This window comes from Lissotriton helveticus, chromosome 4_1 (genome assembly GCF_964261635.1).
Source record: "Lissotriton helveticus chromosome 4_1, aLisHel1.1, whole genome shotgun sequence".
In the NCBI taxonomy this organism is placed as follows: domain Eukaryota; kingdom Metazoa; phylum Chordata; class Amphibia; order Caudata; family Salamandridae; genus Lissotriton; species Lissotriton helveticus.
Genome location: NC_136063.1, coordinates 1,084,634,605 through 1,084,658,615, shown reverse-complemented (window position 1 = coordinate 1,084,658,615; position 24,011 = coordinate 1,084,634,605). Strand labels below are relative to the sequence as shown.

At 48.6% G+C, this 24,011-nt stretch overlaps 1 protein-coding gene across 1 annotated transcript in view; it reads right to left on the bottom strand.

Moving 5' to 3' along the window:
* Nucleotides 1–24,011, bottom strand: part of CLPTM1L (CLPTM1 like) — a 1,937,019-nt gene that overhangs the window by 105,378 nt on the left and 1,807,630 nt on the right. Inside the window, exon 16 of the mRNA XM_078687677.1 lies at nt 5,761–5,876. Coding sequence (XP_078543803.1) covers nt 5,761–5,876 — 116 coding nt within the window. The remainder of the gene's footprint in view (nt 1–5,760; nt 5,877–24,011) is intronic.

Here is a 24,011-nt window from a genome sequence, read left to right as displayed (position 1 = left end):
TGGCAAGGGGGTAGTATTCCAAAGCGTATGACACCTTACACGACATGTTTTGATAAAGCCAAACCAAAGTTAGCATTTAACCGCGAGGTTCATAATGCACTTGAGTATATGGTATGGCTATATCCTTGAACAGCTATAAGGACATGGTTCCGAAAGCTGCAGACAGGCTCAGCTCATGCTAGAGCCTCATCTCACATAAAACCAAGCACTCTGCCTCCAGGATTGTTAAGGCCTGCCATAGGAGTGACTTATAGGTGTATATGTTTCTAGATATAAGGTTAGATATAGGAATACTATAGCTAAGCAAGGGGTGATTACACGACCTTGCTCCAGCTGAGTGATCAGCCAGTTGTGTCAATGTGAATGGCCAGCCAGGGGTGGCATAATACATGCTGCAGCCCCTGGTAGGCCTTGGATGCACCTATTCCCCGGGTACCTAAGGTACACTATACAGGGGCTCATAAGGTGACCCAACATCCAATTGGAGATGTCCCCAAAGTACATGGAGTCCATTTTACAGTGAGAGCAGATAGCCTGGGGCCCTGATTAGCAGGAACCCAGGCCAACTAATTCGAAAACCAGCTAAACACAAGGCAAAAAATCTGGGGTAACCATAGTCAGGTATCCACCTTCCTACACCATCAGTCCCACCAGCCTTAGTCAACCCCACATAAATCGAAGACAGAGGCTGAAAGAGCGGAATCATTGCCTGAAAGTCCTGGACACTCTTTTCGAGGGGAAAAGACACAAACCCAGACCATCTCCACAAAAGCTCCAATGAATGGCAGCACCCTGAGGAGTCGGGCGTGACTTGGGCATGTTGACAATGAACCCCAAAGATGGCAGGAGATTTGACGCAGTCTAGAGGTGGTTGACGACTGCCTGGGGCGAGCCTGCCATTAACAGCAAGTGTTCAAAGTAGTGGAAGACTGGGACTCCTGACCTCCGAAGATGTGCTGCCACCAAAGCCTTTACTTTCATGAACACCCAAAGGGCACTGTGGAGCCCAAAGGGAAACATAGCAAACTGAAAATGCGCCTGTCCCACCACGAACCGCAGACAGTGCCTGGGGGTCTGCAGGATGGGTATGTGGAAATAAGCGTCCTGAATATTCAATACCACCATCCAGTCTCCAGTGTTGAGGTCAGACAAGAACTGAGCCAGGGTGAGCACCTGGAATTTTCCCTTCAGGAAGAAGGCATTGAGAGAATCTATAAAATAGGACGAAGGAATCATCAGGAAGTAGCGGGAGTAACAACCATAACCCACGTCTGATGCTGGCACTCTCTTGATAACCGCTTCGGACACAAGGGCCTGCACTGCCTATGGTTATATGGACAGATGGTCCTCTGTCAGTCGTACTTAGGATGGTGGTAGGTACGGCAAAAAAGAAAGAATGAGTAGGGTCTACCTCTTCTGTACAATTTGCACAATCCACCTATCTGATATTATAGTCTGCAACCTGGTAAAAACCGTTGCATCCTGCTGCCAATTGGGTGGCTGTGCTCCTCTAAGGGCGCGCTAAAGGGGCTTCGCAGGTGGGGCAGCAGGGGGTTGGGCCAGGGGTTCAGTGGACTGACTTGTGTGGTATCCCTCACTATAGGTCAGTCGGTGCCATGGCCTCGGACACGAAAAGGCTTTCTACCTTACTGAGGTTGAAGTTGGCTGCCTGTAAGGGGTACCTCTGCCAAAACCACAAACGGAGCGAAAAAATGGATGGGGTAGGCATGGCGAAGAAGACCAAGGAGCGTACTGTGGTGCTGCTCTCTTTAAAGTGATCAAGAGTGAAGTCTGACTTGCCCCAAAAAGACTGGTTGGATCAAAGTACGTCCTTAAGGGATAATTGGACATTGCCCCAAAAAATTGTTGATCTCTGCAATGCATGGCATCAATAAGCAACACTAGAGCTAATTGTTTGCTAAATGGAGAGCGTGGTGTCTAGCCGGCAGCAGGTCGCAATGTCAGTATATAGGACAAAGGTCTTCCAGTATACCAAGGAGGATTTGAACAACCGAATCCCTGAGGACATGGGAATATCAACACAGCATGCAAATAGCATTAACGGACTGGAGAACAAAATCGGTAGAGGAGAATACCCTTTTGCTGAAGGTCTCCACTTTCATGGACAGTGCTAGGCTTCGTTAGAGTAGGGGAAGCTTGCAGCACAGAGCTCTTAGAGGAAGGGTGCTGAGATGAAAATGCAGGATCACCTGGGGCAGGGCAGTGGCGTTGCGCAGTTCGGCGATTCACTGCAGGGGTATAGAACAAGGTTTGGCCCAGGCCCCTAAGAGGGTGTCAGAAAATGCCTCATGAAAATGCAACGGAGGCTCAGTATTGTTCTTCCCAAGCTGGGGGACCTTCTGTTAGGACTTTAAATTTGAACTCCGCGGTTGGGAGCAGGAGGTTAAGAACTTAAGCCGCCCTCCGCATGACCATGGAAAAGGAGGCTTTTCCTCAGTGGCACGACTAGGGGGGTGACAGGAGACTGGAATCAGGAGAGGTATCAAGGCCACTGGCATTCTGGAAGGACATCTTACCAGTTTTCTTGTGGTCGAGTTTGCCAATTCAATCACCCGCATTGTTGTCATTACCGGAATCTGTCCCAAAGAAGAAATGTAATGCGTAAGACAGGCCTTGTGGAGGAGGGTCACTAAGCAGGTCCGCGGCAGAAGGTTGCAGCTCAGCACAAACAGAGCGCAACCTCAGATGAGGTTGTAGCACTGCTGACTCTGAGTCGAACAGTACAATGAGCACCTCTTAACCGACATTAATGAAGTCTGCATCGGTGTTGATGTTCCAGGAACCAGCATGGGTCAAGGAGCTGGAAGCAGAGCCGGTACAGACACGGGGAAGGCCTGGCTACGTGTTCAGAGGCTCCAATTACCACCTATGGGCGAACGCATTGGCGGTATCCCAGATTGGGGGCGGAGGAGGGCTTTCGGTTGCTTGGGGCAAACAGGTACACCAGAGGGCACTGGAAGTGATCCGAAAATTGAAGCATAGACTCATGGAATACTTCGATCTGTCTTTGTGTCGCAGACAGTCCCAGAAACTCTGCTTGTGCCGGGACAAGTTGCAGGATGGGCTCAGATGATGATTGACTTCGGGAGCAAGACTTAGAGTCATGGCAATGGCGCCTTGTCAGGAGTACAAGAGAGTGTAGGAAGGTGGATACCTGACTATGGTTACCCCAGATTTTTTGCCTAGTGTTTAGCTGGTTTTCAACTTAGTTGGCCTGGGATCCTGCTAATCAGGGCCCCAGGCTATCTGCTCTCACTGTAAAATGGACTCCATGTACTTTAGGTACATCTCCAATTGGGAATTGGGTCACCTTATGAGCCCCTGTATAGTGTACTATAGGTACCCAGGGCATAGGTGCATCCAAGGCCTACCAGGGGCTGCAGCATATCTTTTGCCACCCCTGGCTGGCCATCCAAACTGACACAACTGGCTGATCACTCAGCTGGGGCAAGGTCATGTAATCACCCCTTGCTTAGGTATAGTATTCCTATATCTAACCTTATATCTAGACACATATACACCTATAAGTCACTCCTATGGCAGGCCTTAACAATCCTGGATTGCTTTCCGTGCAACTTCTGAGGCACCCTCGAAGTTGTGCATTGGGGATCGAGAAGCCCCAGCCCCGAGCACCAACTGCACCGAAGATCAGCCCTCCACACTCCACGAGTTCTGCGTGGGGCCCTTCTGCATTTTCCTGCTCGACGCGTCTGTCCGGTCACTTACCCGTTGGCTAGTGGCCTCTGTGACGACGAAACCTTGGATCTACATCGCTGGTCTGGTTGCTCCAGACTGGCCCTTGCTTCTCTGAAAAGGAGAAGCCCATCAGACCATGCTGGTCTGATCAAAAAGCCATCTTCGATTCCTGCGTGGGTTGCCTTTGCCAAGGCTTGTTGACTCCAATCCGGAAGCCGACACCGCCGACAGCGAGAGCCTTCGTGTGACAGTCCGTATCCAGCGCCTGGTCGTCGTCGACACCTCCTGGTCCACGTGGCTTCAGAGACAAGCTTCACAACATCACCTGATTGCTTCGCGACATCGCCTGGTTCCTTCCTGGTTCCTTCCTGGTCACTGGCTAGTGACCCAGACTCTGTCCCCTCTGCTTTCAGGTACTCTTCATCCTCGATCCGCCCTTGGATCCAACCGGACACTTATCTCCTGGTCGCCTGCAGCATCTTTCTTCAAGGCTCCATAGGATTCAGCGATGAAACCCGAAACACTTTGACACCTATGCACCTATTTCCTGTGGGTGAGGTAACGCGAGTACTTCGGTGCTCCTGTGGGTATTTATTATCCTAGTGTCTAACTTTCAAGTAGCTTTCTCCTTGTCCATCCGGAAAGTGACCTAAAATAACTAGTTTCCAATTCTTTCATTCCCATTCTCTTTTTAACTCGCGTGTGTTTGTAAAGGCACTGTAGACGCATCCCGTGGGCCTCCTGCTCCCTATCCTTTGGTAGTACAGCGTAGCTCCAGCGATTCCCCAGGCCCTAGGCCTGTCCTTTGTTCGTGACGTGGTTCTTATACCACTATTTTAGTATATGGTTTGAAGTGCCCCTAGGGCATTAATGTATATTGTGCACCTTACTGTATGATAATTAAGTCTCTCGTTATGTGCTGTGTCCTCTGACCTCAAAGAGTTCAGAGGGCATGTTTAGAAATAAATACATATATATTTTATATATAACCTGTGTGGTGTCCTTTCATTTGGTATTAAAGGGATTGCATATGGTAAAACAGCTGACCTTACATGCCCTCTTGAGTTTAGCCTAAGACTGCTTTGTCCATGCTACCACTAGGATAGCTGGTCTATAAGGTTGACTTTACAACCATCACCATAAGGGTTGTTTGGACTGGTGCAAGGTGCTCACTAGAATAGTGAACATCATATACCAGGCCAACTTCTCACAGAGTGGAAGGAAGGGCAGAGTCTCACTTGGATTTATTATGTTTTTCCTTTGACTTACCCAAAGATTTCAAGTGCGATGAAGGACGACCTCGAGATAGACTACTGCTACTTTTAGACAGTGGACAGGACCAAGACCAACCCTTGGGGATGGACTAGTCGCAACATGGTGTCTTTCGACGCTTGGAGAAGACTTTGCGGACTTGCATGGACTTCAGGTTTACCAATGAACAGTCACCCTGTGACTCAAGTCGTGACTCGACCCTAGGCACCATGGGTAAATAAGGATCTGTTATAGATGGGTAAGCTTGATGAGGATCTGTTACAGATAGCCCATAAAGGGGTTGAATCCTGCCAACTTGGGAAGTTACATTTCCATTGCACACTGTACAATTTAGGAGAAAATCGGTCTCAAAGTGACAAACAGTAGCTCCAGATCTGTGGCTGGTGTAGAGGAAAGAAAGGAACTAACGTCAGTGGACAGGAGTGGGAGCTACATAAGGGCAGCATGTCATTTCCGGAGCGAAACAGAGTTGGTGTGGAGGCACATGGTGTCAACTAACACCATGCAGAGGTACTGCTAACCATTATTTCATGTTATCTGTTGACTGCCTTGTTCATCTGCTATGGTTTTTTATCATCCTCCGTGTATTTAGCCACAAGTGCTTTAAGACTCGATTGGTGATACCACAGAGTTTTACAAAAACTATAATAAATACCTTAACACCAAGAACCATGACAATTGAAGAAGTGGAAGGAAGATAGGGACCATTTTACAAAAAAATATAAACTATTACAATATCCCTGAAGGAAGAAGCAAAATATATATACTTACCATCTTTGGTAAAGGTAGATCAGGAAAACCACATCATCCCGAAAGCATGCCAGTCTATGGGATGTTGGCATTGTGATAATGAATGCAAAAATATCATCAATGAAAGTATTGAAAGCCTACAAAAACATAGAATATAAGCAATACAAACATGTTTCAGTCTTGTGGGAGAATAAGCACACAACAAATGTTTACGCAACTTTAATTTATCAAACAAAATGAACATGTTTGAGTTACTTCAGAATACTTTTTTTTCTGGTTTTATATATTCAGTCCTGAGATGCAAACATAATTACTGGTGTGTTTAAAAGAATATCAAATTCTTTGTTTAAAACTCATTGTAGCAGTAACTAAAGAAGGTACATTGAGAACATACACTCAACAGAGACAGACATATGCCAAAATACAACCTAGAGAAAATTGATTCCTGATTCAAGGGAATGACCACATTAACACATCATCTCTTGAAAAAGCACCAAAGTATTAGTCTTACATGAATATATATATATATTTTTTTGTAAACAGATTTTTATTGCATTTTCAATTATGCATTACAATCAAACATATTAAGTTACTTTCCACGACTTGATATTTCCCCGCTATTGAAAAGAGTATGCTTCCCCTTAATTCTTTCACCTGGCTCAGGTGCTCAACTGTTAATGTTATAACCCCAATTCTGGAACATTTATTATTAACATATTATCAAAATTGCATGTAGTATTGCACGCTGTAAATCAGATGTCTCAGACTTATCTTCCTAACCGTACCCCAACTGTACCCCCATGGCGTGTCTCTATGTGGGTTACCTGCCCAGTTGACTGCTGGGTCATCTATTGTTATCATTGAAGGTCGCTACCATATGCTCAAGGGTTGTACCCCCGGCTCGGAGGGTGTAGTTAATACGGGGGCGCTTCGCTCAGTAGGCGCAGCGTAGGGAGATCAGTCAGTCCCATTTTGGCCTCCTTCCTCTAGTTCACTTCAATCTGCAGCCTTTGGATTTTTAAGTAATTCAAGCAAAGTTGTCCAAGCTCTAGCTACTTCCAACGATTTCTCACCTCCTGTTCTTTTAGCTATTCTCATTTCTGACAATGGTTTCAGATTCAGCCCATTTAAGGAACTCCTTTTTCCACCTAGCGAAACTAGGACCAATTCTCAATTTCTAGCGACTGGTAATGTCTCTCTTAGCTAAAATTAACCCAAGGTCTTGGAACTTACTTGTTACCTTGTTTTTAGCAGTGTGGGGAAACTAGTGCAACAGCCAGTATTCCGGAGTGTTCCCTATTTCTTTCTCTGTCACTTCCGCCAGTAATAGGATTACCTCCTCCCAGAATTCCTCTATTTTCAGGCAGCTCCAGAGCATATGCAAAAAATCAGCTCCTATTGTATGACATCATGGGCAGGCTGCGGTTTGCATATTGAAATATTTATTGAGTTTGTCTGGGGTAAGGTAGGCTCTATGTAGTACATAAAAGTTGATCAACTTGAACCATGCGTTTCGGGTACTATTCCATGCCCTCTCCACCAGTATCCCCCATTCCTTATCTGCTATAGGATTACCAAGGTCTGCTTCCCATGGTCTATGGATTTTGGTCAGGGGAGGAAGTGCTGTGTAGGTAAGTCGCCTGTACAGACATGTGACTGCATTAAAAGTGCCGTCCGCAGTAACCAAAAATTGACATCCCAACAAAATACCCAGCTCAGCCAGCCCCTTACTCCAATGTTTCCTCACAGCTACCGTAAAGGCTGTTTGCAATAAAAAGTCTCCCCGGCAGATCGTGACAATCCCTGAGGTCGATGAATGGGATCAGCATGCCCTCCTCGTAAAGGTCCCCTAACGTAGATATACCCAGATCTGCCCTTGCAATCAACCTACGCCAGTCACCGCCATGGGGGAGTGCCTCACACATAAGCAAGGGAATTTCCGGCGCATATGGAAGTTTGACCCTGGCCCTTTGCAGACTTCTATTCCAACATTTACGCGCTGCACTAAGGTCCCTAGGAAGGTCCTCTGCACTGCAAGTAAGTCTCAAAAGTATGCGCAATAGGAGCAGCAAGTCTGGGTCCTCACCTCTCTCTTCCACTGGCCCTCTAAGTTCATCCACAAGCCTCTTTGCGAGCCATTGTATGCAGCTATGTAGAAGTTTTCGAAGTCAGGTACCGCTAAGCCTCCCTCTATTCTAGGCCTCATGAGTGTGTTAAGTGCTACCCATCGCCTGCCAGGTCCCAATATGAACGCCGTTACCAGTGATTTCAGTTGGGTGAACATTCGGGTCAAGTTCCAAACCGGGAGAACTCCATAGTAAAAGTTACATGCAACTCCCCGCAGAGCCCGCCCTATATTCCCTTCCGAGAGATCCTCAGGAGAGTGATAAATCTGGGTGCCCAGGTAGGCCAAGGAGTGGGGTTGCCACTGTACCCCTTCTGTCATCATGGGGACCGCTACATCCGCCCTTACCAGGAACAGGGACGATTTTGCCCAGTTCACTTTTAGGCCCACTACTTGCCCCAATCCATGAAGGAGGTCCCTTACTCCTCTAAGTGCGTCACAATCATCCACCAGAAACAGCAGCAGATCATCAGCATAGAGCGCGATATGGTGAATCTGACTGGCTACCTCCAGACCTGGGAAATATTGTCCCGTGCGAGCTCTAGCCGAGAGCGGCTCCATGGCCAAGGCAAACAGCAGAGGCGACAAAGGGTACCTCTGCCGCATGCCCTGTTCTATTTTACAACTTTCAGAAATCAGTCTGCCCGTCTTGACCCGGGCCGTCGATTCCACGTTTAATAAATCCCGGACCTAACCCAAACTTCCTCACACCACGAAGAGGTAGGCCCATTCAAGGCTATCAAAGGCCTTTTCAATATCTACTGCAAAGACGGTCTCACCATTCTCGCAGTCAGATCTTGCCGCTAGGATCCGAAGGAGTCATGTTTAATGCAGTGTTTCTGGTGGGAATAAAGCCCGTCTGATCCTGATGGATTAGGGTTGACATATGGGGGAGAAGCAGAGTCACCAGTATCCGACTCAAGATGTTGTAGTCCAGATTTAGCATAGACAATTGATGTTGTAGTCCAGATTTAGCATAGACAATTGCAGTGTCCCATGCTGGTTTCCCCGGTTTTAGTAAGGGAATAATCACCGCCTCCCTCGTCATGGAAGGGAGGTGCCTCTCTGGCAGCGCTTGGTTATAGAGCTCCACTAACCTAGGAGCATGTAGATCAATATAGGTCAAGTACCTGGTGTCTTATTGCTGGACACGGCTTTTATAGCCCATGTCACCTCACTTAACCCAATGTCTGCTCCCAGTTGCTTCGCTATTTTTTCCGGCATCACTGGTAAGGCCACGGCTTCAACAAAGTTAGCCAGGTCATCAAGAGTGGGTGACTGTTTGCTCTTATATAACACTTCGTAAAATTCAAAGAATCTATTATTGATGTCCTGCTGGCGGTATATGTGTTCCTCTCCTTGCCCCTTTAGTTCTAGTATCACTGATCCCGTCGAGCCGGGTTGGCCAGCCAGGCCTGCAGGCCTTCAGATTTATCCCGTTCAGCATGGGCTCTGGATATATAGTTTTTATAGTCAAAACAACAAAGTCGCTCCACTTGGGCAGCCACCTCCTCCCTAGCCGCCAGAAGTTCCTCCTGCTTGGCTCTTTGTCCCGGCCGTTCCCTCTCCAACTCCCGGAACCTGTGTTCCCACCAATATCGTGTCCTGTAACAAGGTCTTTTGCACTCCCACACATTCAGAGAAACACTGCCCGAATAACTGACTTAAGGGCATCCCACTCCATTCATTTCATTTAGAGGTTGCTGTGTTGGCATTCCCTGCAAAATACTGCTTAATAGCAGTACCCACCGCCGTTTTGTAAACCTGATCTTCCAAAGCTTCTGGTTTCAAGTACCAGATCGGTATTCTATGGCGCTCACGAGACCATGTTAAGCCTAGTAATAATGGGTTATGATCTGACATTGCTCTAGTGAGGTACTAGGAAGTCTGTACATTTTCATGAATGTCTGGGGAGCACAGGAAAGTCCAGGTTAACAGGGAGTTCATGTAGGGCAGAAAAAAAAGAATAGTCCCTATCAGGTGTTGAGCTCTCCAGGAATCTATCAAACCCCACTGCAATTGCCAAGTAAGGCGTGCTGCTGCTAATCTATGTGTAGGTGTGTCCGGAAGTGGCGGATGCGACCATTCTAGGCCAACATCAGCAACACAAATAAAATCCCCACCTAGGAGTACTGGGCCCGTCAGTACCGTGGCAAGTGTCCCAGATAGCTGGGCCAATAACGCTGGCTGATCCATACTCGGTCCATAGAGGTTGCCTAGGGCTACATCCCTACCATCTAATTTACCTGTGACTACAATGTATCTGCCCTCTGGGTCAATCAGTTGGTTCATACATTGGAAGGGCACTCCTGTTCTGACGCAAATCAGGACCCCCGAGCGAAAGTTGAATAGTTAGTAAAAATCACCTGACTTCTACATCTGCGCTCGAGTGCGTCCCCCTCTTTGGCCATGATATGATTCTCTTGGAGCAATGCAATCTGGACTCCCCTCCTTATTAGAAAAGTATGTATCTTATGATGTCGAGACGTGTGTGCATTCCCTGTAACATTCCAAGAGATACATTTAAGGTCTAAGGGGGGGTACCATTGATGCAGGAGAAAAGTCTGTTCTAAGACTACACTGATTATGACACGCCTGGCCCCAACATTTCCCCAACCCCTAAAAAGTGAAATAACAAAAACCCCAACTCCCCCACCCCAGGACTGGTGTAACCAAGTAATTTCCCATCCAAACTCAGAGTAATCTCCCAAACTGTGTTCTATCTAGTGATGGGGCTGTGAAGCGCAAGCAAGGGCTCTCAGAGCTCCACCAATATCCCCATCAGCAAGGGTCCAAAACATTATCTTCCACAGGATCCAAGAGGACTTCAAGTCCTTGGCGATTGGGAGATCAACACCATATCCTCCACCCAAGTAAGTATAGACCTCACAGTAGCACTGTTAAATAGCCATATCAACCCCCCAGACTGTTCAGATCAGTCAATATTGTCCTCCGTTTGAGGCGTGACTTGTGGCAGTTTTTCATCTGAGTTTTCATTAGAACTAGCAGCCACCGACCTGTCTGACTTATCTGCGTCTAGACCAGACTTAATCGAGCCAGGGCTGGAGTCCCCTCTGGTGAGTTCCGCCGCCACGTGCAATGCCTTACACCTTTCGTTCCTGGCTTCTGTGGATGATGGAGCACACACCGCAAGCGCGTTCTTTCCTGCTGACTGTTGTGATCTTTCCGGTGAAGCAGCACCGTGAATCTGCGTCCGCCGCTTGTCCAGCCAGTCCCACATGTCCTGCGGGGTGGAGAAAAATTGCACTTCCGCCTGGTCGGCCACTCTCAGCCGTGCCGGAAAGTACATGGCATAAGGTATCTGGAGTTGTCTCCGTTTCTTCTTCACCCCTAAACACGAGGCCCTCTGTTGCTGTACTTCATTCGTGAAATCTGGGAAGATCATTATTTTACTGTTGGCAATCTGCAGTTCTTGTTTTTGAGAGGCCTTGAGGAGCACATGGTCACAATCACGAAAATGCAGCAGCCTTGCCACTATGGGTCGGGGAGGTGCCCCCGGCTGAGGCGGTCGGGCTGGGACCTTGTGGGCTCGTTCCAGCACATAAAAGGGGGAGAGCCCCTCTGGAGCGACTTCAGTTTTAAGCCAGCCCTCAAGGAAGCCCACCATGTCTGTTCCCTCTGATTTTTCCGGCATTCCAATAAACCTGATATTGTTCCTGCGCGATCTTCCTTCGGTCTCCTACGCTCACGCCTCCTCCACTTTGACTCGGTCCTCGACTGTGGTGAGTGCCTTCTGGAGCAACTCCACTTTCTCCGGTACCTCCGCGAGCTCCCCTTCTGAGGCCATCCGCGTTCTTTGAGTTTGCGATGGTTGTCTTTTAATAAACACACATCTGTCCCAATCAAGTCGATTTTCACCTCCAGGGCCTCCCTGGAGGCCGTGATAGCCTGCATGATGTCTGTCAGGGTGGGGGTGGCGCCACCCTTCCCCTTCCCCGACTTTACGCACTCTTCTTCATCATTCGTCTGGGGGCCTGGACCCCCAGTGTTGAGGACGCTATATCCCCTTCTCTTGGATGACTTCCCCATCACTCCTTGTAGGTTTCCACGGATGCGCTATTGTGCAATCCTCTTTGCGCAGCACTGCGAGTGCAGGCTGGGCGCACAGAGCTCTCAGGTGGGAGCCTCCCTCCAACACCCTCTTTGGTTGTGACTGCTGTCACCTTAACAGAGGTCTCGGTGGTGTGGTCAGGCTTCAGCCTCTTCAGTGGCCCCGTATCCCCAGATTATGAGGCCTGTCATAGAGTGTCCCAGTTCCAGGAATTAGGGAGCTTAATTGCAGGCCAGTTTCAGTGTCATAGCTCTCCCCCTCACTAAATACGGTACTGATGCAGGCGTCCGGTCTCCCACCGGCCAGACAACAACTTTCCAAAATAGCCTTGGGTCCTGGAAAGAGCTATCCAGGCCTCCCATGAGGTCACCCGCAACAGATTCCGTAACATAGGCTCACAAAAGCCCAGAGCTCTCACCCCTGATCACCGCTGGTGGGCTCTGGCGCAGTTCAGACACTCACGCAGCTATACAGGCTGTCTGCGCGTATTCTGCACCTCAGCCACTGTCTCTTGCAGTATGGCGATGCCAGGGGAGGGATGGAGGGGCGCCACTCCGTGTTCTCCGCACGTGCTCCTGTTCACATCCGAAGTCCCCACAGTGCAAACCGGGGTTGGTTTCTTCACTGGTCGCGAGCACCGCTGTGAGAAGTTGGCCTGGTATATGATGTCCACAGTTCTGTGGGCACCTTGTATCAGTCCAAACAATCCCTTATGGTGGTGTTGTAAGTCAACCTTATAGACAAGCTATCCTAGGGGTAGCATGGACTAAGCAGCCTTAAAGGCTTAACTCCAAAGGACATGTGAAGCCAGCTGTTTTACCATATGCAATCCTGTAATATCAAATGAAAGGACACCACACAAGTTATATATTATCAAAATATATATATTTATTCTTTAGAATAATCCCCACTACTCTTTATGAGCAATGTAGCACAAGCGTTTAAATAAAAGCACAGTTAAACATAGACAAGTTGCACGTTTTGGATGAGGCCGGTGGCCACTCAAACCATATATCAAAAAAGTGGTATAACAATCACTAATCGATCGGGGGTAAGGCCTAGGGCCTTGTGAATCGCTTGGACTACACTGGACTAACCACAGTTAGGACTGGAGTAGCCCGCGGGATTCGGGTGCAGTGCAGAAAGCACAGGCATGCACCAATGCAAAGTCAATGGTGCGTAAAAGTTATCGAGTTACAGTTTTAAGAGTCTTCCGACTGTACTAGAAAGACAAAACTTTAGAGTTAGACACTAGAGGTGTAAACCTCTACATGAGCATCGGTGTTCAAGAGTTACCTCACCCACAGGAAGCGGGTGCACAGGTGCAAAGATGTGTCGGCTTTCGTCACGAAGATCTAGGGTGCCTGGAGATGAAAATGCTGCAGGCGTCCAGAAGAGAAGTGTCCGGTGCGATCCAAGGGTGGATCGAAGTTGTAGAGTACCTGAAAGCAGAGGGGACAGAGTCTGGGTCGCTAGCCAGTGACCAGGAAGGAACCAGGCAATGTCGGGCGCAATCAGGTCGATGTCGTGTAGCTTCTCTCTGCTGCCACGTGGTCTCTGGGGCACCGAGGATGTCCTGGAGTGAATCACGAGCTGTCCCACGAAGGCTCTCGCTGTCGGCGGTGTCGGCTTCAAGATCGGAGTCAACAAGCCTTGGCAAAGGCAACCCACGCAGGATTCGAAGATCGCTTCTTGACCGGACCAGGAAGGTCAGATCGGGTGCTTCTTTTCAGGGGAGCGAGGGCCAGTCTGGAGCAACCAGACTAGCAGAGCAAATTCAAAGGTTCGTCTGTACTGGAGCCGCTAGCCAACGGGCAAGCGACCGGACCAACGTGTCGAGCAGAAAAATGCAAAAGGGCCCCACGCAGCACTCGAGGAGTGTGGAGGGGTGAGCTTCGGTGCAAAAGCTGCTCGGGGCTGGAGTTTCTCAAACTCCAATGCACAGCTTCGAGGGAGCCTCGGTTGCTGCACGGTCAGCGCTTCGTGGTTTATTCAAGATGGCCGCTCCCACGCTTCAGGTCGCCTCCACGGGTCTCAGCTCTGCATAGACTGTGGATCGGGCTGTTAGAAGGCAGGCACGCTGGCTCTTGTCGATCTCTGTCGCTCGAGTTCCGGCGGGAACTGCAACAAAGCAAACGTCGAGGTGCTGGATGGTGCCTGTTTGCACAGGGCGGTCACTCCTTGACCACAAGGGAGATTCTTCAGTCTTCCACGAGGAGTGGGATGTCGAAGGGTCCAGAGTTTCGTTTCATAAGTTTCAGTCAGGATAATCTGATGTGCATTGGCACTGCTCCCACCTATATTCCAAATCTGGGGGCTGGACTACCTGCTAGGTCCCTCCTATGGGTAGGACCTGAGAAGGGGGTGGTTACACCCCTTTCCCTTTGTCCAGTTTTGCGCCAGGACTGGGGCTGGATGGCCCCAGTACCGGTTTGACTGGAATCTGCCCAGGGACACCTTGTGCGCCCCAGGCAGTGTCTAGTTTCATTCAACCCTCCCTGCTACAATCCACCATCTCCTGTCTGGGGTGGTGTGACACCTCCCTGTGACAGGAAACCCTTTGTCCAGGCGTCCTCTGCCGAGTTTCGGTCAGCAGCAGGAGGCCAGACATGTGTCTGTGGCAGCAGCATCCATTTTGTGATGCTGGGGCTCTGGTTAGGATTAACCGCATTTTAGTAAAGTAACATGCCTTCTCCCTCTAGCAAGGGGGAATGCTATCCTCATCACCAGGACTGGTGAGGGGATAGTATTCCAATGTGTATGACACCAAACACGACATGTTTTGATAAAGCCAAACCAAAGTTACAATAACCGTAAGGATTATAATGCACTTAAGAGTATATGGTATGGCAGTATCACTGGAACAGTATTAAGGAATTGGTCCCAACACTGCAGTCAGGCTCAGCTCATGCTAGAGCACCATCTCGCATAAAACCAAGCACTCTGCCTCCAGGACAGTAAGGCCTGCCATAGGAGTGACTGATAGGTATAGATGTGTCCAGATATAGGTTTAGACTTAGGTATACTACATCTAAGCAAGGGGTGAGTACACCACCTTGCCCCAGCTGTGGGAAAGCCAGTTATGTCGATTTAAGTACCAGCCAGGGGTGGGAAAAGATATGCTGCAGCCCCTGGTAGGCCTTGGATGCACCTATGCCCTTGGCACCTATAGTGCACTGGATAGGGGCTGACAAGGTGTCCAGTACCAAATTGGATATGTACCTATAGTACATGTCTGTGAATTCAGAGAGAGAACAGTAGGCTGGGGGTCTGATTAGCAGGCCCACAGCCACATTAAGTCGAAAACCAGTGAAGCAAAAAGCAAAAATTGGGGTGACAATAGGATAGCAGACCCTACTCTCCTACAACCGCCGCCCTCCATTTGCGGGGCTCAATTACCAGAATGCCTAAGCACGATGCAGTTCCAAGAATCTGCAGCGCTCGTCCAGTGCCCTCCACCCATGACGTCTCGTCAGCGTTATCGCCAGTGCGCGCAGGACTTCCGTTTCATCTCGCTGATCTCTCGGCCTCTGCTTGCAGCGACTGCAGCGCTGAACTCAGCTAGGCGTTCCCAGTCGCTTATGCCCTTCTCGGTGCACCGTGGGTTAAGCTCACCGCACTGCTTCGGCCGCCATCTGGCTTCCCACCGGAGCGTTCGTCCCCAGCTTTTAGTTCGGCTATTCCGCCACAAATCCGGCTCTTGAAACCAAGGTGTTGCGATCAATACACTCCCTGGTCACTCTCCCAACCAGGTGCTCCAGGATAGGGTAGGGGCTCAGGATCAGTGTTTGCCAGGGAAATGTCAGCCGGAGCGCGCAGCACACGTTCGCTCACAACGGATCCTGGCAGCGCCCCGCTGGTCGGAGATGAACAATAATCATTTCAATTGCCCAGAGGACACTACACAACAATAATACCACTTCAGGGTAGTAAGTGGGCTAGATCCTTTAGACCAAATATTGAGATTTCTGTGATCTCTATAGCATAGTGTTGAGATCACTTTTGGGTATACTGATCAGATACACTACTGAAGGCTCTGCAGTTTACATGGGATAGTGTCAACCCGGCTTCCAGGTTGACCCCACAGATTAGCTTAAACTTTAGGGACCACCACGCAGACCCACTACTTTAGGATCTGATATTTCATTAAGATTGCATCACTTCTGCCCCCAAGCAATCCACAGACCTATTATATGGACTTTGTTAATTTGAATGCTGTGGTAATGAGCTTTCAAACCATCTTTGCGGATACCTTAGTTGTTTGAAATCTGCGATTTCATCTACTGGGTAGACCACTACCACAGGCTTTTTAATCTCCTGACAGGAGCAACTTGACTGTGTACATCCCAGTACAATAATTCCCATCAACTCTTGTGACAATTTGTAGTTCTGCTCTCACTACTGCAGTGCAACTGTATCACACACATGCTCAATTGGCTTGGCTCCTGGTAGTCAATGACTTTTCAAATCAGTGCCTCTCTCTGACCTCTCCAGTAGCCCCTTTCCAGTCCATTGCTACAGATTATTTCTCTTATACAAGTCTACAAGATTATCCAGTCAACGTTTGGCTGCCTGCTCTAAAATTTCATAACTTAGAGTCACCTTTCTCTCAATCAAAATCACCACATGACTGAGAGACACTGCAGCAGGAATATCCTTCTCCAGACACAAATGTCAACAATTAAAAATGCAACACTTTTTCATAATGTCAAACTGCAAAAATGTTTGGTCTATACTCCACTCTATATTCTGTGATTCCTGTAGTACCCATCTTTTCAACACTTGGTCACAACCTCCCAACCTATCCCCATAACTCACTAGCTCCAAACTCTCCTACTGCCCACCTTACATATTTAACACTATTCAACCTCTCCCTTCCATGCTTTCAACTGACATTTCTCCTATGACTAATATTTCCATCTCTAACAATCCTTCCTTAACTAGAGCTAATTCCTCCTCTATGGATAATATGCAATCTGGTCCCACTCCACTCTTTAACCACATACTAGAATCCAACTCTATCCAAGAATGCTTATCCTCCTTCCCTGAATCAAACTTTTTTACGTTCTCCCATTCACTGTTACACTCCAAATGAGCACAAACCAATGAATACATTAACATACCTCTATAGATCGCACCTCTACATTATCTTACTTCCTCTCATCCACCCTTCCTGCTTCATTCTGCTCTTAAACTCTCTCCACCTCAGGCATTCCCTCTCCCCTTTCCTTCTTCCCATAAGGACTTCCAACTATGATCACCAACACACCATCCACTTACCCATACTCCCATTAATCTTGTAAAATCTCTTCTAAACATGCACGTCTAATCTTTACCCTTCCATACCTTCAGATTTTACACCTAAAACTGCTTCTTTACCGGCTTTGGACTCTTATCAACCTCGCAATCCCCATAAATGTTCTACTGTATTCTCCAGAATGTTAGAACATTGAATAAAAATCATTTCCACAACAAGGATCCTGTAAGGGCGTCCATCCCTGACTACACAACATTATGTGCCAGAAACCTGGCTAAGTGATGATGCACCATCTATTACATATCAAACTATTCGTACTAGGTATAAGACACACTCTTTGAACTATGGGGGCTTCAGAGGGCGTGAGAGCCTGTTGGCTACGCAGGTCCCTTCCTAGAAAAGCTAGGCTGAGGAGACATAAATGGTCATAATGACAGGGTAAGTCAGCCGATCCCGTCATCCCATCCATGCAGTGAGTCTGAGCCTGGCACTGTGTCGGGTGCAGTACCAGAGGTCTCGATCCTGCGGGCCTCCTGGAGACCCATGATTGTGCTCATTGCCACTGGACTGCACAGGGCAAATTGTGAAGCCTTGAACTTGCTGAACCCTAACAAAACTAAATTAAGTTGAATCATCAGTATCTTCGCTTCAAGATGAGAAACAATTGTCCTCTAGGCCTTGCCGTGAACTTTTCATTGCCGCCCACATATACTAAGGGGACACTGGTCCCCTGTAAGTACATCCATGACTACTTACCACATGGCATCTTCCACCTCCCATGATCACTATCATCAGCATAGCCAGCTCCTCTTTAACTAGCATTGACTTGGCGCACACACCTCTTCTCATTAACAGTCAACTGCTGTGAGGAGGCAAGGATACCTAAGCAAATAGAGGATCTGAGAAACCCCTAGTTTATGTCTATACCATGGCAACCACCAAGCAGAAGGCACAGAAAATGCCTTCTATAAAAGCTATGATGCAAGGCCTAAAGAGAGACACATCTCACAAAAGAGAAAACTGGAAAGTCAGGACTTCAACTTTTCTCTTGATTCCTCAGTGGCACAGGGCCATAAAGATATCTAACTCCACATCAAGTAACTCAGACTAAACTCTCTTCATTACTCCAAGTAAGGAAAATGTATTCCTGAACTTCACCAGAGTCTACAAAAAGCAGATTAGACCAAGGTGAGACCTTCACTGAAGAACAGGCTCATTAGAAATATTTCCTTGAAGAGTGAGTGTGAGCACTAGAGGCTCAGCACACTGTGAATCTTTAAAAGCTGGAGCATGGCAAGACCCACATTTGGAGAAAAATATTAAAATCAAGGGAGTCAACTTGAAAATTCCGAACCCCGACCTTGAAAAGCATATCAATAAACTCTTCCACAATATCCTCCAAGAAGCATAAATCGGTGAAATAGAACTCGACTGCATACGTCAAGCCTACTACGTTTATCAAATCCATCAAAAGCTACCACCTGACATACAGACAAATGAGCACTTCTGTGAAAATTAAGTAACAAATCACAAATGGATCAAGGCAAAAGAGTCCAGTCTCGTTTCAAGGGGACATAATTTTTCTCTCTCATAATTTATTCCTCGGCAAACCAGGCATGGCATTAAACGTTTGGTAATATTACGCCAACCTTGTAGCAAAAATCGATTCCATATAGATGAAGGTACCCAGTTAGACTTCCTTTTCATGAAGGAAGACATACTGTGTGCATTTCCAAGGAGGCACACAGGATCTTGTGCATTCAAAACCTGTCCATTGTAATGGAGTAACCGAGCTGCTGAGAGAATAGGAAGAAACCTGTGTGGAGGTGACCAGTACTATAAAGTATAGACAGATGAGTTGCATGTCATGGGGAGTGGCAGTATTCTGGGAGGCACAACCTCGTGAAATAGGGATCTTTCTCTGTGTGGTTCTTACCGACCTATAGCACTCCTTAAAAGCAATGTAAAAATATTCACAAAGCTCCTAATGACAAGTCTGAATCTAGTTTGACCAGAGATATTTCCCTTTCAATCAGGGTGCATCCAGGGGTGGCACACACATGGCGACACAAGATTCGTTTATTGTTGCAAATTATGTGAGACTGGTAGCCCGAATAAGAATCAATAGTAAACATTCACAACACATTCAATTCACAAGGGAACGAGAGAGAGATGCCCCACTTTCTTCTCATATTTGCTCGTCATTGAACCCTCATTCATAGGATCAATAATAAACAATCAATAGAAGATATGACTGTTAAAGGAATAATCACCAAAATTGTCTTGCCGATAATATCCTGTGCTTCCCAACAAATCCGACAGTGTCCATCCCAGCTCTCAAAACCAGAACTAGAAGCCTTTACAAAAGTGTAAAGATTTAGCATCAACTACAAAGAAGCATTGGTAAATGCATTCAGTTTCGCCTATGTGATTAACACACTGTTTTTGTTGTAAGCTGTAGCATGGTGAAGAGTTCTGCAATATAAGTTACTGAAAGTATGTTCAAGTGTTAAGACTTATAAAGGCAATATATTGTGCTGTTACTGGTATTATTTCTAAAGTGGGAAGATTAGTTAACTGGGTTAGTACTATGATAAAAAAAATATGCAGCTGATAAAATGAACCTGATGAAATATTTAAAAAACTGAGATTTACACATGAAAGAGAAGTAAGGCGAAGTTGGACTTTTCTAGGAGCGCTGCATGGACTCACAGCACTGTCATGACTCTTGTGCTACAGGTCCCCGGCAGGACCCCTCCCCACATGAAGACAGCTATCCTCCTCTTATGGGAAGAAACCATTGCGATTTCAGCTTCCCATCGGTCTAAAGCAGAATGAATGAACAAGTGAAGTCCCTTATCTAGTGCCCCTGTGTGAATTGAATCACTTAGAGGCCCTTTCTAGTTGAAAGGAACTGGACTGCACACTGCTTCCCTATAAAAAGAACCCAGTCTGCAGGTGGGTGAACAGAGAGCATATGTATCATAGCACTTCAAATTGAACCGCCTTTAAGTGCATCACCCTAAAAGAAGTCAAAAATAGGGGCTCTACCAGGATGAACAGATGAATGAACAGCATACTGCCACAATGTAAATCACTATGCACATTCAATCCCAAACAATAAATAAAAGATGGTGGAGGTGGCTGGAAATCAATCAGCAGACATTGGGAGGAGGGCAAGTAAGGGGGGTAACAAAAATTTGCCAGTGGGAGAGTGGGGAGGAAGATGCAACAACGGACAGGGTACGAGAGTAAAAGCGAGACCAGGGCCGGACTGGGAACCGAAACCGGCCCTGGCAAATTCCTCGGCCAGCCCCCGTGGGGGGTGGTGCAGCCAATCTGTTTGCTAGGGCCGGTTTTAGCTGATTTTGTTACAGGGGCCAGATATTGCTGGCCCCTGGTAACAAAAACGCCAACCTGAAGGGGCCAACAACCGGCCCCCACCCTGTCAGCCCACTGGGAAACGCCCCGCGTCCGCTATGGCCCTGAGCGAGACAGAGGTACAGCAAAGGGGCATGCTTAAAACGAGAAAGACAGTGAGCGGGAAAAAAATAGTTTTGTCAGAGAGAGTGAGAGAGAGACTGACATTCAGAGGGGGAAGAAGAGACTGAGAGGGAGCAGATGAGAGACAGCAAACAAAAAAATCCAGTTTCCTTTAAATTCTTAAAAGATTACAAACATAAAACAAGTCGCTCCTCTTTATTAGGGGAGGGGATACAATTGTGCTGTCTTTTCCCTTTCCTGGTTGCTACGCGCAGGTCAGTGTAGCTGATCAAAAGAAACACAAGTACCCAAACTGACCATGAACAAGTGCCCCCAATCAAAATATATTGTGTAAGTTTTGCATTTGGAAGCAAGCAATTTCGTATCACAGTATCTCTAACACAAGACAGCAGTGAATTTTTTGCAACTTTGTAAGCAGGTAAATGTAAACATTCCTAAAGAAATGCCCACAACTGAGGCAAAACACCACCAGTCGAACACCACCCATACAGTATTCTGTGCTACAAGTCCACGGTTTAATTATATGACCTATGGTAAAGGGGCAGCGCTGCTCACCAGCCACCTCATACCATGGCAGTGCGACTGGGAGCTGCAGGTACGTAGTCAGGTGAGACAGAACTGGCATTTATTTGCTGTTACTATCTACATCCATTACAAAACTAGAAAGGGTAGTGATGGTTTCATGATCGCACAACTATTGGTAGGTGCTAATATATTTGTAGAACAAATTTCAAAAGAATTTCTATCTGTGGTGCTGTATGGTACAAATGCATCCAACTACCCTACATGCATATAACACATTGGTGAAACACCTCCGTTTACATGAGAAATCATTGTATAAAGCATTCATTCTTCAGTCAACGCGTAGTCTTTACACTATATAAGATACTGCACAGTAACCACAATACAAAATCAGGAGCCAAATGTCTTAATGAAGCTTGTTTTTGAATCCAAAGAAACAGCTGACACGTTTTTCGTCACACAAGTGACTTCTTCGAGGCTAATGTATCGGTTAAGTAGTCACAAGCCCGTAGAACAAGTAGTCACGAGCCCGTAGAACAAAAAGTGTGAATCGAAATGTATAAAAAAATTAAAGCTACAGTGAGGTTGAACATCCAAGTGCCATCCCAGATATCCAGTTAATCCAAAGTGCCGAGGACCAAGTCCCAAACCGTCATATCCCTAATTCTAGTACAGCCTCTCTCTATCGATACTCTGAAGCTCCTACAGTGGAGTCCCAGATGGTCTGTTAGCCAACGTGGGCTGTTTCCTAGGTGGTCTATCAACCATCGGGAGCAGTTTCCTGGGGAATCAGAGTGTACGTCCTGTTTGTCATGGGTTGCTATTGGCTAGTGTAGAGAGCCATCCGGGCTCTCACATACATTGTATCCTTACACGCACGCACGCACACGCAACCTTGGGGCGGGCTCGCCCCTCGGTATAAATAAACAAGCGGAAGACCGCTCGGGGTCTTTCCGGCTGAGTGCAAGCAAGTGTTGGTGTAGTTATTCAGTGCATATACATACACGTGGTAGGCCCAGCCTCACCACTCTACATTGGCGACGAGGCCGGTGTACCTGGACCCGCGTGTGTCTGCCTCGCGCGGCGGTGCCTGCCGCTGTGCTGCTCTGGCCCCGTGCGCCTGAGACCCGCCCACGCGTCTCCCGTGAGGGTGCGCCTTCGGCTGGCGGGACTCGGGACCGGCGGAAGCTGACGTGCGGCTGGGTGAAGGTCCTGCGGGTGAGTGCTCATCTGCCCCGCTTGCGCGGCCCCTGCCTTCCGCACTCCGCCTGCCACCGCGGAGGAGGCGCGCCTGCTGACTGCAGGCCCGGCGAGCGCCACGTGACGACCCGCCCTGGGCCCGCCCTCGCTCTTCGGAGCTGCCGCGCATGAGGCGCCCTTGCAGAGGCGCGCGCTAGGCACGACGCCAGGCCCCTCCTGCTGTGCTCCTGCCCTCGTGGGGCGAAGGGACGTTCTCACGGACTGTGAGTCAATTAATGGGAACATTTGAAGGTGTCAACACGCTCAAAAAAAAAAAAAAAAATCAAATAAGGAAAAAGGCAACAAGCATTGGCACATGCAACAAGGCATCTCCATTCACATTGGCTCCCACAAGGCCGTGCATCATTGTCCTTGCCGCCACAGCTGGTCCCTGGGGTCCTATCCATCGCCACTGCTGACTCTTCCCGCGTCACGCCCTAAGGCGCCTCGAAACGCTGCGTGGCCTGCGCCCCTGCCCTGCGCCTCACGCCGCCGCCATCCCGGAAAGCACCAGCAAGGCCAGAGTGACGCCTCGCCATGAACAACGGCGCTCCAGGAGCGGTCCAAGACGGGGCTGGCCAGCCCCCCCAGCAGCAGCCAGCTGCGCCCGCCGCTCAACCACAGGCTCAAGCACAGGCCGGAGCAGGCGCCCCTGCAGGTCCTCACGCACCCGCGCCCCATGCGCATCAGCACGCCGGCGTAGCACCCATACCGCCATTCAGCGAATCAGCAGACCCGGCAACGGCGGCCGTCCGCTGGAGAGCATGGGTCGGACGCCTCAATCTGTACTTCAGGGGCACAAGAGAAACCGACGGTACGGTGAAGAGGTCGCTCCTCATTCTCTATGGGGGTCAAGAGATCTATGACTTATTTGAATCGCTCCCGAACACTGGAGCCGAGGACAACTATGACGCCGCAGTCGCGGCCCTCAACGCGCACTTTGACCCTCAGTTGAACAATGATTTTGAAAAATTCAAATTCAAGCGCGCATGGCAGCTGGACTCCGAGTCAGTCGACATGTACTACACTCGACTCCGACGGCTCGCGAGCACGTGTCCCTTCATCAACCCTCGCGACGAAATCAGGGACCAGATCATCGTCGGCTGCAAATCTAAGTTGCTGAGAAAGCTGATCCTCCGACAGCCGGGGATCACCTTAGACGAGATCCTCATCCTGGCAAGGTCGCACGAGTTGTCGGATGCCCGGGCGGAGGAGATGGAGGTCGCGCTGCGCACCCCGGTGATCGCCCCGTCTGGGGCAAGGGCCCCGGCCATCAAGGAAGAGCGAGTGGAGGTGATCCAAAGAAGATTCCCGCCAGCAAGGCTGCGGGGTGGCCCGCCAAGGGACAGCCAGTGCGGGTACTGTGGTGTGGACCATCCTTCCACGGCCACGTGTGGTGCCAAAGGCAAGACGTGCCTCAAGTGTGGGCGCATGAATCACTTCGCTGCTGTCTGCCGGGGAGGGAAGTTCCGGGCAGCAGGCCCGCGCGCCAGAACAGTGACCCAACGAGTCCGACAGCTGTCTCTTGACCAGGAGAGACCCCCTCCCGACAC